This window comes from Podarcis muralis, chromosome 4 (assembly GCF_964188315.1).
Source record: "Podarcis muralis chromosome 4, rPodMur119.hap1.1, whole genome shotgun sequence".
Taxonomy (NCBI): Eukaryota; Metazoa; Chordata; class Lepidosauria; order Squamata; family Lacertidae; genus Podarcis; species Podarcis muralis.
The window spans coordinates 18,193,107-18,216,631 of NC_135658.1; the positions used below are offsets into that span (position 1 = coordinate 18,193,107).

Consider the following 23,525-nt stretch of genomic DNA (forward strand, 5'->3'; position numbering starts at 1 on the left):
GAATTGGCCTCCACAGTAACTTATGGACTCACTGTTAAAACCGTGTTTGTGGAAGGCAATCTTACTGGGCTACGAGTGATCGCCGAAGAAGAAGAAGAAGTAGTAGTTGCAGGTGCCTCAACAGCCTTCGAGAGCAGCGCTTTTGCACTGTGACGCCTCTGCTCGCTTCACCCACCATCCATCCCCGCCGGGCTTCTTAGCGCAGCATCCGTCGCCATGGCAACGCCCAAGAGGCCCGGGCCTAGTCTCACTCTAGGCCGCCTCTCTTCCTGCGCTTTCCCCCGGCCCCGGGGAGCGGGAAACTTAACTCCCAGGCTCCTTCTTAAGCTCCCCCGGGGGAGGCGAGTCGCGAGCTCCGGGCTCCCCCTTCTTCCTCCTCCTCCTTTCGCCGCCTCGGGCTCCTATGGCAACGGGCCCGCGCGTCTCCCACTTGCCTGGGCGCGGCTGGTGCAAGAGGCGGCGGCGGGCGGCGAGGCATGAGAGCGGCGGCCGGGGAGCAACTGGAGCCGAGTCCCGGGGAGCCGGGGAGCAGCCGGAGCTACGCGGAGTACAATGAAGCGGGGCAGCCCTGTGAGTGGGGAGGGGTCGCTGAGGGGGAGGGACACACACAAGCGCGTAGTCCCCTCCAGGGCTGGAAAGCGTGGCAACCTCTCTCCAGCCAAGGGGGGTGGGTGAGTGGGGGCATTGCTGTCGCTGCTGCTGCTGCTGCTACCCCTCTCTTGTGCAAAATGTTGGGGTGCTGCCCTCTCCCCTCCACCCACCCCCATTAGAGGGAAAGGGCACCCCACCCTCTTGCATTAGGGACTGCCTGGCACCATTGGACCCCCTCCTCTCCAATGCCCTTTGCCCATGATGTGATGCCATTGTTCATTGCCCCATACAGAACCCACCTCCCTTGCCGCCCAAAGGGACCGACCACCCTTTTCCCCCAGTGCAGAGGATCCTGCCTGTTCCAGTATTATTATTGTTGTTGTTGTTTATTTAATTTGTATACCGTCTTCCAAAAGAAGATCCCAGGGCGGTTCGCAGCAGAGAAATACAAAAACGAGAGTACAAAACGCATAATAAAATTCTGCAGTCGACCTCCTTTGTAATGTTTTGTTCTGAAGTCTTTTAAGGTGATATTTTCGTTTCCCCATTAATTAGGTGGCTTTGGCTGTGTACTTTTATGTTTGACTTTCTTCAGTAATGTTTCATTTCGGATTGTTCTATTGACCTTTTAATGTGCTGTAAACCACTTTGAGATTTTTCTTAAAAATACAAAGCGGTATGGTATAGAAATGAAATGAAGAATAAATGATAATAATAAGAAAGCAAAAGCAAACCAGCAACCCCCCCTTCCCACAAACACATTTAAAAAGCCATAGGATATTAATCAACCAAATGCCTGGGTTAAGAGGAAGGTTTTCGCTTACTGTCCTTTTTCGCCTTGTGCACATATCAGTCTCCCTTCCATGGGGGCATTGCACACCCCACAAGCATTTATTCTGCTTGACAAATACATCACTATGAGGAACTCTTTTCAGTTCCATTCTAGAAGGGCTGGTGTCCTCCGCTTTCCTCTGCTCACCACTAAGAATCGACATTCAATTCCCAATTATAGTCAATTCCATTGGGGACATCCCATCCCAATGGTATACACCCCATCTCCTTCAATGCAGTTTTCCCAAACATGCTGGAGGTTTGGTTTACCCCATGGGGAAATTTTCTCACTGTGATGAACACAGACCACTTTGAGATCTGTTACAGCTTCGCTGACCACCATTTCTACTGGGAGAGTTGCCTAACCCAGCAAGCTTTCAATCCATCAGCTATGGAAGCATTATTCAGACGCAGGCATTTTAAGTCACCAAAGGACTGCTTAACAAACACTTGATTTACAGAAAACCATCTACCTTCAAGGGCTGCATGCATGTGTATGACATTTTATAGATACATACACATGCCTGATAGTCATGATTTGCTTTTGGTTCCTTAGTTTGGGTACACCATGTATAGAATACAGTGAAATGTCACTGAACCGCAACTGGCTGGGGTGCCTATACAATATGTGGGGCAGTGAGATGGGTTAATTTTACACCTGAAATCACGGCTGCCAGTGAGCTATTGAGCCCAAATGTCTCACAAAACTATATATTAGCATTTGCAAAGTTTGTCTGCATTTAAGCAGTTTCATGCCACGCTTGGACATCCCATTACAAGGAGACATATGCTGGGTTCCTCTAGTGCAGGGGTGGGGAAAATCTCTTACCTGCCACCTCCCAGACTAAATGATTACACTAGTCATGGGGAGGAGCAACAAGTTGCAGTGGAATTCAAACTTCACCTCCAAACATGGGAGTAGCCAAGATGAGGGGGAGGGGTGGAAGAACCAATGTGATTTGTTGAATAGGGGCAGCTGCCTATTCCTCCAAACATTGGACAGACTATTCAGGCACCCCTTTGGCTCCTGAGATTTCAGCAGGAATTGTTTCCTTCTGAAGCATAACTTTACAACCTTAAAAGGTCACCAAGCTTTAGGAAAACAAATTAAGAGCCACTGTTCTCTGAATTCTGGGACTATTTTCATATTCTGCACTTTCCCCCACTCCCACAGAATGGCAGTATACGCATATTACCTGATTATCGCTCCATGTAGCAATTCAGATGAATAGTGTATGGAGTTAAAAAGCATTTAGTTTGTTTCAAAAACCTGTTGCATATACTGTATAATATACGGTAATTTTATACAGTGCCCTCTAGTGCCCAAAAAAGGGAAAATAAGGTCCCTTTCCCAAACAATCCACTATATTATACAGTATTATACCGCTACTGTATATTATACAGCTATATTATAGATAATTTTTTCAGTACCACTCCATACCTCCGTACCACTGATTCCTATATGGTTATGAATCCTTATAAGTGACTCTTCTGTCTGTTACCTAAGAACAACAACCTTCAATTAAAATTGGAAGCATGATGCTTCCAGCACAGTCTTAACCAGCCTACTCAGAAGTACGTCCTACTGAACTCATTTGGGCTTACTCCCAAGTAAGTGGGGTTAGGATTGCAACATTTGTTACTATGCCCCAGAGTTCAGACAAGCATCCCTTCTGCTTGTTGTAAATCATGCAATGGGAAACCTCATCAATCAGTCAATGTAATGGCTTTGGATTCTTCTGAGTCTTTAATTATGGAATTAATGTGTGGCGATGCACACATTGGGAGAGGGCCATAGCTCAGTGACAGAGCTCATGATTTGTGTACATAGTGCTCCATTTTCAACCCACAATATCCCTAGGTAGGACTGGGAAAAACCTGTCTGAAACCATAGTGAGGCAATGTAGAATTCTGAGCTAGATGAACCAGTGGTCTGAGTTACTGTCTTCACTGGTGTGTCATGGGAAAATATAAAATAGTTAGTGATTGCATGGAAGATTATTGCACTTCTCAGTATTATTTCCATATCTGCTATATCTTGCACCTGAGAACAGAGTACCAGAAAAGAATATTTAAACTATGGGTGCATCAGTGACTTAAGTAAAACATGACTGATATTTTTCATATCACATTTTCTAAACATTTTGTTTGCATTTTTGAACTTTATATTACAAATGAGAATGATTTTAAATTTTATTATGTCAAATTAGTTAATTCTGATACACAGTTAAGTGAAATAAGGTGTGTATCATATGGGATTCCTTATCCCTGTAAATTGTCTTTAACAAAACAGGGAAGAAGTTTGTATATGTCGAACCACCTAGAAGAGTTAAGGAAGTGCTGGAAGAAGAGCTTTATTTTCGGAGGGATGAATGCAGAATTAAACACCCTTCAGAAGGTAAGCTCTGTGGCCGGCAAAGGTATAAAATAAAAATAAAATGATTTAGGGAAGAAAAATCTGAAAGGTTTAGTGGATAATAAGTTGTGAAAATCTAATGTAAATACTGCTTAACTTGAGGAAATATATAAAGTCAGATGTTACAGGTAAAACAAAGTTCTATTTATTTATCATATTTGTATCTTACAATTTTTCCAGGCATTCAGAATGGTGCATGTCATATTATTTATAAGTGTGATATCCACCAGCACAAGGATTTCTGCTTGGACAATGGAAGTTCCTTCCCCTGTCCTCATGCTACTCCGTGTCCTCCACCAATCCTTTTTCAGAGGGGGGGGGGGGACCCAGAGCAGATTTAGAGGATGCATGGGTAGAGGAAATAATTTCTGTTGCACATCAGAAGTCGTGGTGCTAGCGGAAGCTCTTCATCGGAGAGCTCCCAATATATCTTACCTGCCTTTCACCTTAAGGTCCCAGGGTGGGTTACAACATATAATAAATTCAGAAGCTCAATACAAGAGCAAACTCTAGCAAAAGCCAGTACATTGGCTTGCCCTTATTGAACTCATTTAGTAACCCGACCAAGTAAGAATCACAGAGTGGGCTTCCCCCCCCCCCCCTTTTCATATTAAGTATTTCATTTATCTTTCAGAGTGGCAGTTCTTTAACCACATTCTCCAGAACAGCTCATTTAAAGTTTAGGGAAGCCTCAACAGAGAAATCCAAATCAGCAGTTGGTAGTTGCAAGCTGGCTTTGGACAGCTTATAGAAGAAGAGGGACAGACCCTATAAATACTGCCACCTTGGCATGTCATCATTTGTATTCAGCCCTTTTATCAAGAAGCTCAAATCAAAATACACAAGTTCAGTAGTGCTTTTTTCTGGGGGTACACAGGGGTACGCATACCCCTAAACATTTTGTGAATCTTTATACTTTTGTCCATTTACTGTATTTATTTTTCCAGATTTGAACTATAAAATGGTGATTTTCTTGAGTCAAAATGAGAGTACCCCTAAACATTTTTTTTAGAAAAAAAGCACTGCACAAGTTTATTCTTTTTATTCTCACAATAACCCTGCAAAGTAGATTAAACTGAGAGAAAGAGGGGGGATGGGACTTGACCACCTAGTAAACTTTATGGCTGATTAGGGGGTGGAAATGAAGCCTAAGGCCAATACGCAATTGACTATTCCATACTGATTCTCTGTTAAGACATCCCTCATCCACTTTGATTGACATCTATGTGTATTTTGTTACTCCATGAATTTGCCTTAGCCGGTGGTTTTCAAAGATGCTACCTTGAAGGAATGTTTTCCGTAGCTGGGAATCCATACGGCTTGTGGTGGAATTTTGAACACTGCAGAGGATCCTGTGGCAAGTTCGGTATATGTGGGACACTGGCCTCACAATTCACCCTGCATGAACCTTACAACACAATTCCTGCTGCTCCCCATTACAGGAGAACATCTGCAGATTGAGCAAGCTGTCTTTCTGAAAAGCTGTACAGTCATTACCAATTTCATTTAGGAACCCTTGAAAGCTGTAAAGGAACCCCAAGGTTCCTGGGAAGCCAGTTTGAAAACCACTGGTGTAAGCCCTATAGTTGTTAAGTCCTCAGAGTTATCCGCCACGTCGTACTACTGCAAAAATGCATGATGAGAGGCTTAATATTTGCATCTATCACAGGCCTTGCAATAATATGCAATATACCCAATCGATCACTCTGCTCTGCTGCAGAGGGTCTCCTGCAGATTCCATCTATATCAGGAGGTCTATTCCATACAATATAGCAGGCATGTCCGACATCCATAAGGATGTCCCATCCATAATCTACCATCCAATGTCAAAAACTGGCAGTGATTTACCACACTCTTCCATTGTCATTCTTAAACTTAAACATATTATATTTGGCTGGGGAAACCCGGCCAGATGGGCGGGGTATCAGCACCCATCCAGAACTAGGAGGGAGAGGGTGTTTTCTTTCCATGGGAACTGGCGGGAGGGGGGGAAAGGGAGGGGGACGTCATTGTCTCTCTCATGTGCCACCCTTCCCTCAGCTCCCTGACTGGGTGCCTCCACAGCTGCAGCCCGTGCAGAGCCTGCACACCTCATCTTCGCACACACGTACACACAAACACAGGCCAGCTCTTCCTGGGAGCTGGCAGAGCAGCCGGTTTCTCCCTTGGAGCCGCCAGGGCAGCATCCCTTTCACATCCCCCCAGGAGTGCAGTGGGAAGGAGGACAGGCAAACACACACACACACACAGAGAGAGAGAGAGAGAGAGAGAGAGAGAGAGAGAGACCAGCTCTCCTGGGAGCCAGCAGGGCGGCATCTCTGTCACGTCGCCCCAGGAGCGCAGCAATTGACCTGCGCTCGACCATAATCTAGCCCAGGATCCTGATCGATCTGTTGTACATGCCTGCAATATAGGAACAGCATTTAGGAAGGTGGCAGCTACCCTTTGGAGTTCTCTCCCATTACGCACTAGACAGACGCCAACTCTGTTGTCTTTTCAGGACCTACTGAAGACCTTCCTTTTACAACAAGTGGAGGGTGCTTTTTTATCCCAGTGTGTATCTGTATTGGATTGGAAATTTATTATATATATGGGATGCTTTGCAAGCATTTTTACATACAGAGTTGTGGTTTTTTTTAAATTGTTGGGGTATATTAACTTGTTTTTTACATATGGACTTGTTTTTATTATGAAACTGCTCGGAGATATTTTACGGCAAGCTGCCCATAAATGGAATTGAATCAATAACGTAAGGTTCCTTCCAGACCTACAGTTGCACGATTATGTTTCGTCAGCTAGTGGTTTGTACAAATATTTCGGTCCGCCAGTATTAATTGCTCTCCCTCCTACCTAAAAATATAGAAGGTCAGCTTGGAACGCAACTGACAATAATGCTCTTCATATATTTTGAACAGCGGCTCTGGAAGGAATTTGGAGCTTGAAAAGGAATTTCCCAGTGGGAGGCTTCAAGCCGGCATCACAGAATCCAAGTAGCTTGCTTTCACAGCCCAAGTACTACTCCAGACATGCCGTAATAAGAAGTAAGAATGAAATATCTCGGGGCTGCATCGTGCATCAGTAAACAACTCTGACTTTCAAAACATTCACCTGGGATTGTCCGTCTTGGTGTGTGAATCCCAGCATCCATCAGCTTCTGAAAAGTCACATAAAACTTTTTTTAAGGGAAGAAAAATACCAGCACCCTGTTTGTTCTTCACCTTTCCTTCAATGTTTTTTCCCATTTTATCCTCAGAGCAATCTTGTGAAGTAGACTAGGCTGAGAGAGAGCGAAAGCAAGAAAACGTCCCCCAAGGCTATCTAGTAAAACTTCACGGCTGCGTGAAACCTAGGATTGCATGGTTGTGGTAGGGTAGCGCTCTGCCCATTAGACATCATACCTGCTGGTCTTTAGATCTTCAGATTTGCGACTCTGCTTTAGGATTGCTACTCCTGGCTTGCAATGTGGCTTGCAGTGTTTTCAGTCTGGTTTTGCTCCTTGAGATCAGGGATGGGCAGTTGCTGAGGTGCTGGTTCAATTCATGCACTTTGCAAGGGGAAATTATCGTAGTGCATAAGTGGGCTGCCGGTTCTTGCACAACTCTACAAACACAACACATAGTTACAGATAGGTAGTTAGCTAATAGTTACAGATAGGTAGCCGTGTTGGTCTGCCATAGTCAAAACAAAAAAAATTCCTTCCAGTAGCACCTTAAAATTCCTTCCAGTAGCACCTTAAAGACCAGGTGCTACTGGAAGGAATTTTTTTTTGTTTTGACATAGGCTAATAGTTAGTAGAGAATATATAATAGAATAATGATATCATTCAGATTGTACGAATAAGCCAATCAAAGTTCGTATGTACAATATAACAGAGTGGTAGCAAGGACCGTCAAGCCGTGTGTTCAAAACAGATTCTGCTACTGAAACAGTAGTATCATTCCAGAGACACTGACCTTTTGAAACTTTTGAGACGTCTTCTGTTGAAACTTTTGAAAGACTATTGTGAGACTGTCCTTAGACATCTGTTTTGAACACACGGCTTGACAGTCCTCGCTACCACTCTGTTATATTGTACATATGAACTTTGATTGCCTTATTCTTACAATTTGAATAATATTATTCTATTACAGTGGTACCTCAGGTTACATACACTTTAGGTTACAGAAGCTTCAGGTTACAGACTCCACTAACCCAGAAATATTACCTCGGCTTAAGAACTTTGCTTCAGGATGAGAACAGAAATCATGCTCCGGCAGCGCAGTGACAGCGGGAGGCCCCATTAGCTAAAGCGGTGCTTCAGGTTAAGAACAATAATAATATAATAATAATTTATTATTTATACCCCGCCCATCTGGCTGGGTTTCCCCAGCCACTCTGGGCGGCTTCCAACTGAATATTAAAAACAGTACAGCATCAAACATTAAAAACTTCCCTAAAGAGGGCTGCCTTCAGATGACTTTTAAAAGTAAAATAGTTGTTTATTGCTTTGACATCTGCTGGGAGGGCGTTCCACAGGGCAGGCGCCACTACCGAGAAGGCCCTCTGCCTGGTTCCCTGTACAAGTTCAGGTTAATAATGGACCTCTGGAACGAATTAAGTTCTTAACCCGAGGTACCACTGTATATGGGATCACGGGTGGCGCTGTGGGTAAAAGCCTCAGCGCCTAGGGCTTGCCGATTAAAAGGTCGGCAGTTCGAATACCCGTGGCGGGGTGCGCTCCCGTTGTTCGGTCCCAGCGCCTGCCAACCTAGCAGTTCGAAAGCACTCCCGGGTGCAAGTAGATAAATAGGGACCGCTTACTAGCGGGAAGGTAAACAGTGTTTCCGTGTGCGGCTCTGGCTCGCCAGAGCAGCGATGTCACGCTGGCCACGTGACCCGGAAGTGTCTCTGGACAGCGCTGGCCCCCGGCCTCTTAAGCGAGATGGGCGCGCAACCCCAGAGTCGGACACGACTGGCCCGTACGGGCAGGGGTACCTTTACCTTTACCTTACCACTGTATATATTCTCTACTAACTATTAGCCTACGTGTTGTGTTTGTATTGTTGTGGTTGGTTCTTATTGCAACACAGGGGTTTGTTTTTGGTTCTCACACAAGTGCGGAGCGTTAGGGGGATGGAGTCTAGATGTCCAGGCTCACAGAAGAGGTGGCTGTTGCTGCAGCTGGAGAAAGTGCACCCGTCCCCAGTATCAAGCCAATAAAATGCAGCCCAGAAATTCCCGCAGGGACAATTAAAATACTCTTGAGGGCAAATAAAATTTTCAAATGTAAAAGAATAACTTAACAAGGCCACGGGCAGCACCGCCCTGCTTTGGAAACTTGCAATTACAACCTCAACTCCTGGTTAAGAGTACCACCAATAAAGTCAACGAGATTACTCCAAAATAAATGGCCATATTTATTTCCTTACATATACATCCCACCTTCCTTCTATCACTCAAGGCAGCATACAGGCAATCCAGATATTCTGCTTTTCTCCCAAGTGGCTCAGGCCAGCACACTTCATTATCTTCCACATTTAATATCCTCACAACAACCCTGTGAGGTAGTTTAGGTTGTTTTTATATTAGCTTTCTCATCCCCCCCCCCCGCCAAAGAATCCTACCTTCCATAAACATCTGCAATTTCCCTTAAACTTGTGAAGCTACAACTTCATTTGTTTGACTGCAGAAGGTTTCGCACACATCTGCACACTTCAAGCTGTTTTTACCCTTGTTGATTAAAAATGTTAAATAATTTGTGCCCCTCTCTAACTGAATGGATTCAACTTCTGTAGCTGAGAGGCACCTCAGGAAAGTTTCCACCCCCATTTTTAAAATAATTGTCCGTTTCCTCACACTCAGTGAGGTCATGTTATTAAAAAAAAATACATATATAGTTCATGACACCTTTTTATTAACAAATAAACAAAAAAAAGAAAACTTGATTGGAGACTGCCCTGTGTTAGGTAGCTAACAAAATGAATACATAAAAGTACATATAAGTGGAAATGCCTCACCAATAAAACTAATCTCTGTTTTCATTCTTTTCCCCTCCTGCAGGATAGCCCCTGTGAAAAGCAGTGTCAATGGAAGGGACAGGAACTAGGCAAATTCACAGCTGCTATTTTTATCCAAATGCTGAGTACTATATTCTAGAACTTGTATCATAGCATGTAAAATAAACTTTTCAACCATGCATCAGTCGGTATATCTGTGTTGATCTTCTGTTTAGCTATAAAATGTTCCAGAGCGAAAATGTTTCACCTCTCTAACTTTTTATTACCCGCACAGCACCTGCCTGTTTTGGTAGAAGATTGTTCTTTTACTAGTTCATTGGCCCCTTTTTCTGCAAACAGCACAGAAATGCAGGCTAGTAAAAGTGGGCTCATATACTGTACAAGCAGTGATGAACAGCTGTATTCAACACTGAGCTAAGCAAAACATTCCACCAGCGCCATGGTTTTTCCATGTACAACAGAATATTCTCCCCCCCCCCCCCCGCTGTCCGCAGCTCCGTAAATCTGTTCTTGGGGTACTCCTAACTCCCCGGAGCAGATCTGGGAACAATGTAGGGTGTGCGAGCTGGAGGAAGAAGTGGGAATCCTGTTGTTTTTGTGCAACTGTTAATGCCACTCATGTTTAAAAACAGCAGCAGGTATGTAAGATCTCTACTGATGTTTGCATGTTTGTAATGGTGTGGTGCCATTTTGAAGAGGATAAAGGTAAAGGGACCCCTGACCATTAGGTCCAGTCGTGGCCGACTCTGGGGTTGCAGCACTCATCTCGCTTTATTGGCCGAGGGAGCCGGCGTACAGCTTCCGGGTCATGTGGCCAGCATGATTAAGCTGCTTCTGATGAACCAGAGCAGCGCACGGAAATGCCGTTTACCTTCCCACTGGAGTGGTACCTATTTATCTACTTGCACTTTGACGTGCTTTCGAACTGCTAGGTTGGCAGGAGCAGGGACCAAGCAACGGGAGCTCACCCCGTCATGGGGATTCGAACTGCCAACCCTCTGATCGGCAAGTCCTAGGCTCTGTGGTTTAACCCACAGCGCCACCCGCGTCCCTTTGAAGAGCATAGGAGACTCTTAAATGGTTGCACCATGCTCCTCCTTTGTCCTTGCCCCAGGGCTAAGTCCCCAAATCAAGTCCCCCATGTTGTTGTTTAGTCGTGTCCGACTCTTCGTGACCCCATGCCAGGCACTCCTGTCTTCCACTGCCTCCTGCAGTTTGGTCAAACTCATGCTGGTAGCTTCGAGAACACTATCCAACCATCTCGTCCTCTGTCGTCCCCTTCTTGTGCCCTCCATCTTTCCCAACATCAGGGTCTTTTCCAGGGAGTCTTCTCTTCTCATGAGGTGGCCAAAGTATTGGAGCCTCAGCTTCAGGATCTGTCCTTCCAGTGAGCACTCAGGGCTGATTTCCTTCAGAATGGATCGGTTTGATCTTCTTGCAGTCCATGGGACTCTCAGGAGTCTCCTCCAGCACCATAATTCAAAAGCATCCATTCTTCGGCGATCAGCCTTCTTTATGGTCCAGCTCTCATTTCCATACATCACTACTGGGAAAACCATAGCTTTAACTATACGGACCTTTGTTGGCAAGGTGATGTCTCTGCTTTTTAGTATGATAGCCATCTTCAAACATCTAAAAGGCTGTCCCATGGAGGATTGAGGAAGCTTGTTCTCTCCTGCTCCAGAGAGTAGGACTCGAAAAAATGGATTCAAGTTACAAGAAAGGAGATTCTGACTAAACATCAGGAACAACTTTCTGACAGTAAGAGTTTTTTGAGAGTGGAACAGACTTCCACAAGAGGTGGTGGACTCTCCTTCCTTGGAGGATGTGATGGCATATCTGCCATGTACACATGCACTAGTTGAGATTCCTTCATTGCAGGGGGTTGGTCCTTTCCAACTCTGCAATTCTATGATGCCATGATTCTATGTCAGAAGTAAGCACCAGGAAGTTCACTTGGAGTGATTCCCCTGTAAATTTGTATATAGGATTACAGCCTTAATCCTGTCGGTTTTTGATATAAGTGGGGGCAGGGCTGGGGGAAAAGCAGGCATGACACAAACAGACTGAAGGAAGTATTAAAGGGAATCTTAGGTGGCGTTTTAATAAAGAGGAATAGAGATGTTGAAGAAGTGTAGGCCTATCAGCACCTATTAGACCTTTATTAAATTGGATTTGCTTATGCAGTCTTCTTCCTCAAGGGCACCACTCAGTTGAAGGAGCAGAATTCATGTTTTAAAGTAGTTTCCTAAAGAGGGTTTATTTCCTTTTGAGAACCTTATGTCCAAAATCTAAAATGGTAGAACTGCACCACCACTCAGGGTAACCCCAAGGTGTGCAGTAACCTATTTTGAGTCCTATGTTTGAGTCCCTTGAAGCAGCCTATTTTGAGAACTACAGTGGTACCTCAGATTACATACGCTTCAGGTTACATACGCTTCAGGTTACAGACTCCGCTAACCCAGAAATAGTGCTTCAGGTTACAGAACTTTGCTTCAGGATGAGAACAGAAATCGTGCTCCGGCGGTGCGGCGGCAGCAGGAAGCCCCATTAGCTAAAGTGGTGATTCAGGTTAAGAACAGTTTCAGGTTAAGTACGGTCCTCCGGAACGAATTAAGTACTTAACCCGAGGTACCACTGTATTGTTGCAGAATGCCATACTAAATCCTGGGCCCCCCAACAAGCTATTGGATGAAATTGATCCTTGCATTCTTTTTCTCGGTCTGTCCTCTGCTTTCCGTGTTGTGAAACGAAAGATCAAATCAATGTGCATGGGTCCCTCCCCCGCCATACTTCCATTATATCTTCACAACTACCCTGTGAAGTAGGAACGACACAGGATGCCAGAGTAAGCAAAAGGGAAATGATATTTGCGAGGGGTGACGATTTCCTCATGTGTTTGGGAAGAAAAGTTTGCAGACTGCAGAGCCAGCATTTACAGGTACAGCTTAATGAAGCAATCAAACGTGTTAAGCCTAAAGCTTGACTATAAATCACAAGGTCGCTCCCTCCCTCACTTCTCTTAAGTGCCACGTCAACCAGCAAAACTCACTGGAAGCAAGAGAGAATGGTGTTTGGGAAGAAGAGGACTCGGTGCTGCTGCAGAAACCATTACGGTATTTTATGTTACGCACCGCCCTCAGATCTATGGATGTAGGGTGGTGTACAAATAATATGCATATATATATATATATATCTTTCTTAAATTGTGTGGAGAAAGAATTATTGGAACGTGTCTGATACCGAGTGAGGCCATTGGCCATTGTCTACACTGACTGGCAGCACTCTCTAGAGTTGAAAAACATGAGTCGTACTGGATCAGAACAAGAGAGTAGGAAAGGCGACGTTATCTGAGGAAAGTGTAGATAGTGTTTAGAGTGCTGGAGTAGGGCTTAGAATCATAGAATCATAGAGTTGGAATAGACCACAAGGGCCATCGAGTCCAACCCCCTTCCAAGCAGGAAACACCATCAGAGCACTCCTGACATATGGTTGTCAAGCCTCTGCTTAAAGACCTCCAAAGAAGGAGACTCCACCACACTCCTTGGCAGCAAATTCCACTGTCGAACAGCTCTTACTGGCTTGGGAATTCAGGGTTTGAATCCCCATCAGCCTTGAAGCTCTCTGGGTGCACCACTGCTCAGGGACTGCCTCTCCTGGTATGTCCCACAGAGGAACTTACGATCTTCAAACAAAAACATCTTGGAGGTCCCAGGCCACAGGGAGGTTAGGCTGGCCTCAACTAGAGCCAGGGCTTTTTTGGCTGTGGCTCCGATCTGATGGAACGCTCTGTCACAAAAGATTAGGGCTCTGCGGGACTTGACATCTTTCCGCAGGGCCTGCAAGACAGAGCTGTTCCGCCAGGCCTTTGGCCAGGGCACAGCCTGACTCCCTCCTTTGGCAATCTTCACAGAACTCTAGCCCAATGTTTGCCATTAATTTGATTTGAAGTAATTTTTTAATGAAATGATTTTAGAATGTTGTATTATTTTATTGTTGTTAGCCGCCCTGAGCCCGGCCTTGGCTGGGGAGGGCGGGATATAAATAACATTTTATTATTATTTATTATTATTATTAACCCCAAGAGAGCCCTCACATATAGAGACGAATCTGACACCAAAAAACCCATGCTGATGTGCACAGCAGGGGAGAAAGAGCTGTGAAGCTCCGCTGCACTGCAAACACTCTCTGAGTCATGGACCTTCATCTGCGGAGAATATAACTGTAGACTCTTGCAGAAGAACGGCAAATACCTGGTTTGGAAAGGGTGGAAGTTCTCTAGATGTTGCAGGAAGCCAACTCCCATCAGCAGAGCCTAACAACATCTGGAAAGATCACAAGCTCCCCATCCCATTCCCTAGTGTTGGTAGGACTACCTTCACGGCTGGAGGCAGTAATGTTTCTGAATACCAGTTGCTGGAAACTGCAGGTGAGGAGATTGCCCTTGTGCTCGCATCCTGGCTGAGTGTTTCTCAGTGTCATTACGGTGGCTCAGTGCAGGTAGCCGATAACCAGAAGGTTGAGCTGGTTGGAGCAGGTGGCGCTGTGGTCTAAACCACTGAGCCTTGGGCTTGCCAATCAGAAGGTCGGCGGTCCGAATCCCCACAACAGGGTGAGCTCCCGTTGTTCGGTCCCAGCTCCTGCCAACCTAGCAGTTTGAAAGCACACAGTGCAAGTAGATAAATAGGTACCACTCCAGCGGGAAGGTAAACGGTGATTCCGTGCACTCCTCTGGCTTCGCCAGAAGTGGCTTAGTCATGCTGGCCACATGTCCCAGAAAAACTGTCTGTAGAAGCGAACAAACGCCTGCTTCCTCAGCCTGTAAAGCGAGATGAGTGCCGCAACCCCAGAGTCATTCACGACTGGACTTAACTGTCAGGGGTCCCTTTACCTTTAGGGATGGCTGTGAGCAGGATTCCTCCATTGCAGGGGGTTAGACTAGATGACAGTTGGGAGTCCCTTTCAACTCTTTGATTCCATGATCTGAGTAACCACTCTGAGACTAGGAATGCTGTATTAGATGGACCATTGGCCTGATCCAGCAATCTCTCCTTATGTTTTCCATCAGAAGAGGGGTACATGTGATTGCAGCACAGCTCGGCCCTGCAACTTCTTGTACCAGTGTGCTTGCCTATATTCCCCCCACCCACCCACCTCTTTCCCACTCAGCCACCCACATCCCAAGCCACCTCAGCAGTCTATATCCACCATGTACCAGTACAGTTTAATGAAGCAATCAAACTGCAAGTTCCCAGAACAGGGCGGTGATCCCATGTCCTAATTTGACTGGGGTGCAGGGGAGAAAGGATGGTGTCTTCCCTGGGAGAGGAAGTATGCGCAAAGCTCAATTTCTAAAAATTAAGGGGGGGGGGCAAAAGCCTTTCTGGAACTGTTGTTGTTGTTTAGTCGTTTAGTCGTGTCCAACTCTTCGTGACCCCATGGACCAGAGCACGCCAGGCACTCCTGTCTTCCACTGCCTCCCGCAGTTTGGTCAGACTCATGCTGGTAGCTTCGAGAACACTGTCCAACCATCTCGTCCTCTGTCGTCCCCTTCTCCTTTGTGCCCTCCATCTTTCCCAACATCAGGGTCTTTTCCAGGGAGTCTTCTCTTCTCATGAGGTTGTTGGCTATTTGCAACTTAGTAGCGCTGCAGAGAGCTTGCTGGGGAGATCATGCATTAAAAAGGGACTCAAAAATAACTTAAACAAGGTTTTAATAACAAAAACAAAAACTCCTTATACACTAAATGCATCAACAACAAACCAGACCCAACCACCAACCTATCCCCCAGGGTGATGGGAGAGCTAGGTGCTGCTCCTTATATACTATGCCCAAATGCTGACACAGCTTAATTAACACAACCTAGCAGCACTTGCTATGTTACACAGCTGCAAGACTGGGTCTCGTTATCTGCCCTGGCTTTTAAAGCAACTTGTGAAGCAATAATGAAGCTTCACATTTTAAAGTGACCATTCAACAGAGGTGGCCAAAGTATTGGAGCCTCAGCTTCACGATCTGTCCTTCCAGTGAGCACTCAGGGCTGATTTCCTGAAGAATGGATAGGTTTGATCTTCTTGTAGTCCATGGGACTCTCAAGAGTCTCCTCCAGCACCATAATTCAAAAGCATCAATTCTTCGGCGATCAGCCTTCTTGATGGTCCAGCTCTCACTTCCATACATCACTACTGGGAAAACCATAGCTTTAACTCTACGGACCTTTGTTGGCAAGGTGATTTCTCTGCTTTTTAAGATGCTGTCTAGGTTTGTCATTGTTTTTCTCCCAAGAAGCAGGCATCTTTTAATTTTGTGGCTGTTGTCACCATCTGCAGTGATCATGGAGCCCAAGAAAGTAAAACCTCTCACTGCCTCCATTTCTTCCCCTTCTATTTGCCAGGAGGTGATGGGACCAGTGGCCATGATCTTCGTTTTTTTGATGTTGAGCTTCAGACCATATTTTGCGCTCTCCTCTTTCACCCTCAATAAAAGGTTCTTTAATTCCCCCTCACTTTCTGCCATCAAGGTTGTGTCATCTGCATATCTGAGGTTGTTGATATTTCTTCCGGCAATCTTAATTCTGGCTTCGGATTCATCCAGCCCAGCCTTTTGCATGATGAATTCTGCATATCTTGCTGAAAAAGGTGAAAATTCCAAACAGAGGAGGAGAGGCCTGGGGTGTGATTAAGCAAAGGGTTTTTGCCTATGTGTCTTCTTTGTTGATTTAATTAAACTTCTTTGGTTGGTTGGTTGGTTGGTTGATTGATTGATTGATTGATTGATTGATTGAAATAAAAAGCTTCTCAGTGGCTTGGGTGGCAAGAGGCAAAAGAGGAACAGGTCTGTGTAAATGAAAGATTTCCAGCTGGTTTCCAGCGAAGAAGTCCAGTTGCACCAATAAGTGATCAGACCCTGGCACTTCTTTTGTTTCACTTTTACTTAGTGTCAGATCACCCACATCCATAGAGGTGAACACTAGGTCTAAGGCATGTTGGCGACTATGAGTTGGGCCAAACTTATTCAGGGACAGCCCCATGGAGGCCATGCTTTCCACGAAGTCCCGAGTGGCCCCTTGTAAGGTCGTGTTGTTGTGGATGTTAAAATCAACCAGGACAACCAAACTAGATGTCTCCAGGAGTACATCCGCCATGACCTGAAGCAGCTTGGGCAGGGAATCCTTAGTGAAACGGGGAGGTCAGTACACCAAAAGGAATCCTGTACTGCCCCTATTGCCCAACTTCCAGAACATGCACTCAGAGAACTGGGTTTTCCCAGTCGGACGCCTGGTGCAAGCTAATGACTTCCTAAAAATCACTGCAACCCCTCCCCGCCCACATGACCTGGGTTGCTGTGTGTAAGAGAAACCTGGTGGACAAGCAGTGGCAAGAACAGGCCCATCTGCTTCATCCAACCAAGTCTCTGTTACACATGCCAGGTCAAATCCTCAATCCACGATCAAGTCATGGATGGCAGTGGTCTTATTAATTATTGACCTGGCATTACACAGCTGCACCTTCAGGACATGTGGGTCTCCCTTGCTGATTCCAGTATCCATCCGGTCAAGACCAGACCTGGAGACAGGGATAGTCCTCAAACAGTGACTAAATCTGCTTCCTTGGTAATGACATGCTCTGCCTTTGAGCATGTTCAGTATGCAATTCCTTCTTGCATCGTTATCACAACTTGCATCGCACTTATCCGTGCTTAAGGTTGCAATACCTCGTACAGATATCTACACTCTGGCATTCTTATCTCCTGCCAATACAATTAATGGGTCAGAAAATAGTCAAATAGGAATGTAAGCACTTGGTCTAGACCAACAAATTGGAATTTATAAAATTTTGGAACGCAGAAATAAAGTAAATCGTTAAACCATCAATTCTAGCAAACGAGAGGCCAACTAAATTGTATAATTTGGCATCTCAGTGATTGGTATTGTTAATTGTATTATAATTTGGCATTATTATAATGAGGCTATTATTCGATTGTTGTAATTGAAAACTAATAAAAAATTATTATTAAAAAACCCTCCTTTAGTACAAAAAATCCTAAGTGGGGAAGTAACCTCCCTTAAAACAGCCTATTTTGAGTCCTATGTTTGAGTCCCTTGAAGCAGCCTATTTTGAGAACTGTTGTTGCAGAATGCCAGGCTAAATCCCGGGCCCTCCAACAAGCTATTGGGTGAAGTTGATGCTTGCATTCTTTTTCTCGGTCTGTCCTCTGCTTTCCGTGTTGTGAAACGAAAGATCAAATCACTGTGCATGGTTCCCTCCCCCGCCATACTTCCATTATATCTTCACAACTACCCTGTGAAGTAGGAATGACACAGGATGCCAGAGTAAGCAAAAGGAAAATGATATTTGCGAGGGGAGGGGATTTCCTCATGTGTCTGGGGAGAAAAGGTGAGACCTGTTTGCAGACTGCAGAGCCAGCATTTACAGGTACAGCTTAATGAAGCAATCAAATGTGTTAAGCCTAAAACTTGACTATAAATCAAGAAAGATTTCCATCTGGTTGTACCTCACTTGACGACATACACCCTGGTGAAAAGGGTTAAGGTTTCTCAGGGGTTGTGGGAAGTGACTTGATGCCCCGATGATGTTCACAGAACCATAGAATTGTAGGGTTGGGAGGGGCATCTACTCCAACCCCCAGCAATGAAGGAATCACAGCTAAAGAATCCTTGGCAGATGGCTGCCCAATCTCTGCTTAAAAACCTCCAGAGAATAGCATGTTGTAAATTTCAGGCCACTTTTCCAGAGTTTCCCCCCAGATTAAAATCTATGTTATGCTCTATGTCTATTGCTCAGTGTCTCATTTGAGCTTTAACAAGCTTGTCTTTTGTTTCCCATTCTAACAGAAGATTGCACATTTTAGACAAAAGTTTATCCTTATTTTGCATGAGGTGTGTGTGTGTGTGTGTGTGTGTGTGTGTTTTCCAAATTGTGAGCTTTGGTCCAAAAATCCATTTTTTCTATCTAATTTAAACATATCGTGTAACTGGTGATATTGCAACCAATCTGTAACTTGGCTCCTTAGGTTGTCCATTGGGTTCAGTTTGAGTTCAGCATGCTATTACGGTAATTCTTCATCATCAATCTTTATTACGGTCCAGAGACCCAACAAATCATTACAAAACAATGCACAATTCATGCAGCCTACCTCCAGGTTAAACAAGCATATTGTTCAGAATATAAGGATCATTTGTTCTTGCAACCACCGATAGAAACTTTGCCACTGCTAATGTTCTAGCATTTGTCCGGTCTTCCAATAGGAACCTGACATAGTGAGCCTCTGATTTTCCTGGGAAAGGTACCAGCAAGGGTAGTATCAGATGCTATTAATTGAAAGAGCACTATTTGAAAATTGATTTATAGATGGTACTTTTTGTTGGAGATAACCCAGACTGAAATTCCCAGGTGTCAGAAAAGGTTATTTATGTATGCAACAACTGCGGCCCATGTTTTATTAGCTCAAAAGCGGAAAGTGAGCGAGGTCCCAACTAAAGAGAATTGGCTACGTAAGTTGACAGAATACGCACAACTTACAGATTTAACATATAGAATAAGAGAGCAAGAAGAACATACGTTTAAAGAAGATTGGAGAACATTTATTGAATATATGGAAAATAACTGTATACAGCTGAAAATGCTGGCAACATTAAGATAAAGTCAACAGAGTAAATATTTTTTCATGGATATAAAAGTGGAAAATTTATTTGAATGGTTATAGTAAAATATGCAGGGATGTATGATATGTAAACTGAACCATGGAAAGAGAAGAATGGAAGTCATTGGATATTTTAAGGTTTGTAAAATGTTTCTTTGAAATTGCAAAACAGAAAATTTAATAAAAATTATTACGAAAATAACACCACCCTCCAGTGAAGGAGAGTCCAGCACTTTCCAAGGGAGTCTGCTCCACTGTGAAACAGCTCTTGCCATCAGAAAGTTATTCCTAACATTTAGAAATCTCCTAAATATTCAACATTTCAATAAAGAAGGACAACTCTGATTCTAAACCTCTGCTGTCTCGTGGGATGGCTTCAGGAGAAGAAAAGGCTCCAGAGTAAACCCTACACAGATGCAGAGTGGAGTCCCTAAGATGGTTGGGTGGCCTTTTCTAGGCCTCCTTCTGGCAACTCCTGCAGCCAAGCTGGTGCCTTACGTCTTGCTCTTCTTTCCTCTGGACCACATCAGGGAGGCCAAGGGGGGGGGGGCGGATCTGGGCACAGGGCTGACCCCTTCGTTTTGGCAAAAGACAGGGCAGGGGAGGGGACAGAGAGAGAGATCTGAAAATTGTTAACATTATTTTTCCTCAAAAGCTCTCACGGAATTTTGGGTTTTTCCGTTCCTTAGGATATAGGATCTACTCCCTGTGTAACTCCACGTGCCAAGGAGAAAAAGAACTGGAAGAGAATGGAATAAAAATAAATATTTTTTAATGGATTTTGAATAAATGCTCAATAAATTCTTACTGTTTTGAATTTCATTGTGTTATTGTCTTCCGGGACGCGGGTGCCACTGTGGGTTAAACCACAGAGCCTAGGGCTTGCCGATCAGATCGGTCCCTGCTCCTGCCAACCTAGCAGTTTGAAAGCACATCAAAGTGCAAGTAGATAAATAGGTAGCGCTCTGGCGGGAAGGTAAACGGCGTTTCCGTGTGCTGCTCTGGTTCTCCAGAAGCGGCTTAGTCATACTGGCCACATGACCCGGAAGCTGTACACCGGCTCCCTTGACCAATAAAGCGAGATGAACGCCGCAAGCCCAGAGTTGGTCACAACTGGAACTAATGGTCAGGGGTCCCTTTACCTTTACCTCTACCTATTGTCTTCCATTGGACACTTTTGTTGTTGCAGCCTGAAATAGCATTAGTATTTTTTGCTGCTGCCGCATCACTCTCAGGTTGATCATGTTAAGCTTGTGGTCCCCTAAGATCCCTAGATCCTTTTCCCTACCAGCAGGATGTGACCGTGTCGCAGTCAGTGCTGTGGTAGCTCCGTGTGGCATTAACAGAGTTCAGTGCAATCGCTGGTGTCAATCCAGTCCAGCTGGTGCCAGATCTAACATGAGATCTAAAAATATCTCCAGCATACTGAGTGTTTTGCCTTGGTAGAGCACACCATGTTCGTGACGCAGAGGCTGTGGTATGAGCACAGTTCAGGTAGCCTTTGTCCATTCTTGTTCAGGCTCCCGATAACAAGGGGGCCTCTGCGGTTATCCCAGCTGTGATGAACTCTCCCAGCAGGAATAGTAATAGTAATAATAATTTTATTATTTATACCCCTGCCACTCTGGGCAGCTCCCAGCAGAACACTAAAAACAGAATAAAACTTCAAACAGGGCTGCCTTCAGATGTCTTCTAAAAGTGAGAGAGTTGTTTATTTCTTTGACATCTGCTGGGAAGGTGTTCCACAGTCCAGGCGCCACTACCGAGAAGGCTGCTGACATGCCGGTCTAGTTCCTTGCAGAACTTGTTCTTGATCTGCATATCAGAGCGCACACGCAGAATGTACTCAATATGTTAACCAGAATGGAGGTAGATGAGAGATGGAGAGAAGGCAAGCATTCTGAGGCCTCAGCTGGCAGTTCTATCACAGACAGAAGGGAGTCCCTCGCTGCAAAAATCTTATGCCGTGAATCTTCGAGAGTCCCTCCTTGCCACAAAGGGTGTAGTTCTCTCTGAGGCTGCCATTCGAAGCAAGTCTTGTCCCCTGTAGAGCAGCAATGTCAATGTTGCGTGTTTTCAGCTCATGGTCAATGATGTTCATCTTCTGTGAGTTGCTGACTTGCAGCAAGCCAGAACACTTGGTCCTAATGTTCCAGCTTGCTGGGTGCAAGAGGGTTTGTTCCTTTATTTTTCCTGATATAGCAGTTTGGTCTGCTTAGTGTGAGTGATACTGTGAGCTCCAAACACCCACTGAGGCAGGTGTGGCAAGTCAGCACTTTGTTGATTGGGGACTGCCTGGCTTTATTGAGGTTGAATGTGTGTGCGTGTGTGCGTGTGCGTGCACACACACACACACACACACACACACACACAGTGATCACAGGGTTGGTGGGAGAAGGCAAAGGAAGGGGCACAACAAGTCCCACCAACCCCCATTCTCCCTAGCAAGGAATTTCTCATTTTTCTTTGAAATGTTAGCCTGTCTCCTCAGTTCAGTCCAATTTGCCAGGACAAAGTGAAGGCGAATACTGTCCCTGTCCAACAAGCAATGCTTTTTTTTTCTGGGGGGACGCATACCCCTAAACGTTTTGTGAATCTAAGTTTGGCCTCATTGAGGGGCCTCATATTTCAATATGAGTAGGAAAAGGAGAGTACCCCTCCAGATATTTTTAGAAAAAAGCACTGCCCACAAGGATGCAGAATGATCCCTGGGAGCCTTGCTTTCTGAGGGAGGCTGGTCTGCTTTGAAGCGCTTGACCCCATGGGGATAGGGTTCCCTTCCTTCCTGACTCCTTCCCTTCCTGGTCTTCCCTGACCCAATCTTCCCCTGATCCTCTCCAGGTCAGATTGCTCTTCCTACCCTGGAATCCAGCTTACCTTCCCATCACACAGACTACAGAATGGATCTCCTTGCTTTGAACGCTCTTCTCCAGAGAGGCATTGGTGAGGCTAGATCTGGCGACAGGGAAAAGAAACAGAACTAGAACCCAAGAGTTGTCTGCTGCAGGATGCAGAATGGGAGGGAAACGAGCCACGTTCATGGATTGAGGCGAAGCTGAGAGCCAGTGTGGTGTAGTGGTTTAGAGCTGTAGACTCGTAATCTGGTGAACCAGGTTCGCTTCCCCGCTCCTCCACATGCAGCTGCTGGGTGACCTTGGGCCAGTCACACTTCTTTGAAGTCTCTCAGCCCCACTCACCTCACAGAGTGTTTGTTGTGGGGGAGGAAGGGAAAGGAGAATGTTAGCCGCTTTGAGACTCCTTAGGGTAGTGATAACGCGGGATATCAAATCCAAACTCTTCTTCTTCTACTACTTTCAGAGAATCCCAAACATTTTTCAAAGAGGGCCAGATTTGATGAAGTGAAGGGCGGTGAGGGCCGACCAAGCGAAAACCAAAGTTGTTGACCTTTTTTAGGATTGAAGTTGTGGAGTTTTTTTCAGGGTTGAAGGTGAGGGTTTTTTAGGATTTAACCCCACGAAATAAACTGCCACAGGGGGTGGATTCAAGCAACCGACGGGCCGGATATTAGGCCCACAAAACAGACTTTGGACATGCCTGCCAGGGTTGGACTCAGACTCTCATCGCCTGGAGGGATGGCGGCTCCGTGAAGGAGAAAGAGGAGCTCGCCTCCACTGGAGACAACCAGTTGCATTGCTGAGCCGCCCTGGCTCACCACAAGTGGGAGGAAATGTCCACAATCAATTTAGAAACACCTGCAACACAGCTGAAAATAGACATTTTCGAAATCCATTTTGCTGCTGAAGCCCTCAAGTGTAGAACTACAGAGGGTCTGTTCACTGTTCTCACCTATCATTAGACCAGGACCACGTTGTTGTTGTTTAGTTGTTTAGTCGTGTCCGACTCTTTGTGACCCCATGGACCAGAGCACGCCAGGCACTTCTGTCCTCCACTGCCTCCCGCAGTTTGGTCAAACTCATGCTGGTCGCTTCGAGAACACTGTCCAACCATCTCGTCCTCTGTCGTCCCCTTCTCCTTGTGCCCTCCATCTTTCCCAACATCAGGGTCTT

General features: G+C 45.3%; 1 protein-coding gene across 1 annotated transcript; it reads left to right on the forward strand.

Annotated features, from left to right (window-relative positions):
• The first annotated feature begins 201 nt into the window (after positions 1–201).
• On the forward strand, positions 202–10,013 carry C4H11orf97 (chromosome 4 C11orf97 homolog). Its single transcript, XM_028726090.2, is given in 5 exon segments — positions 202–423; positions 426–570; positions 3,716–3,820; positions 6,754–6,879; positions 9,878–10,013. Coding segments are annotated over 5 exon segments (588 nt in total). The 5' UTR covers positions 202–216; the 3' UTR covers positions 9,883–10,013.
• The last annotated feature ends 13,512 nt before the right edge of the window (positions 10,014–23,525 follow it).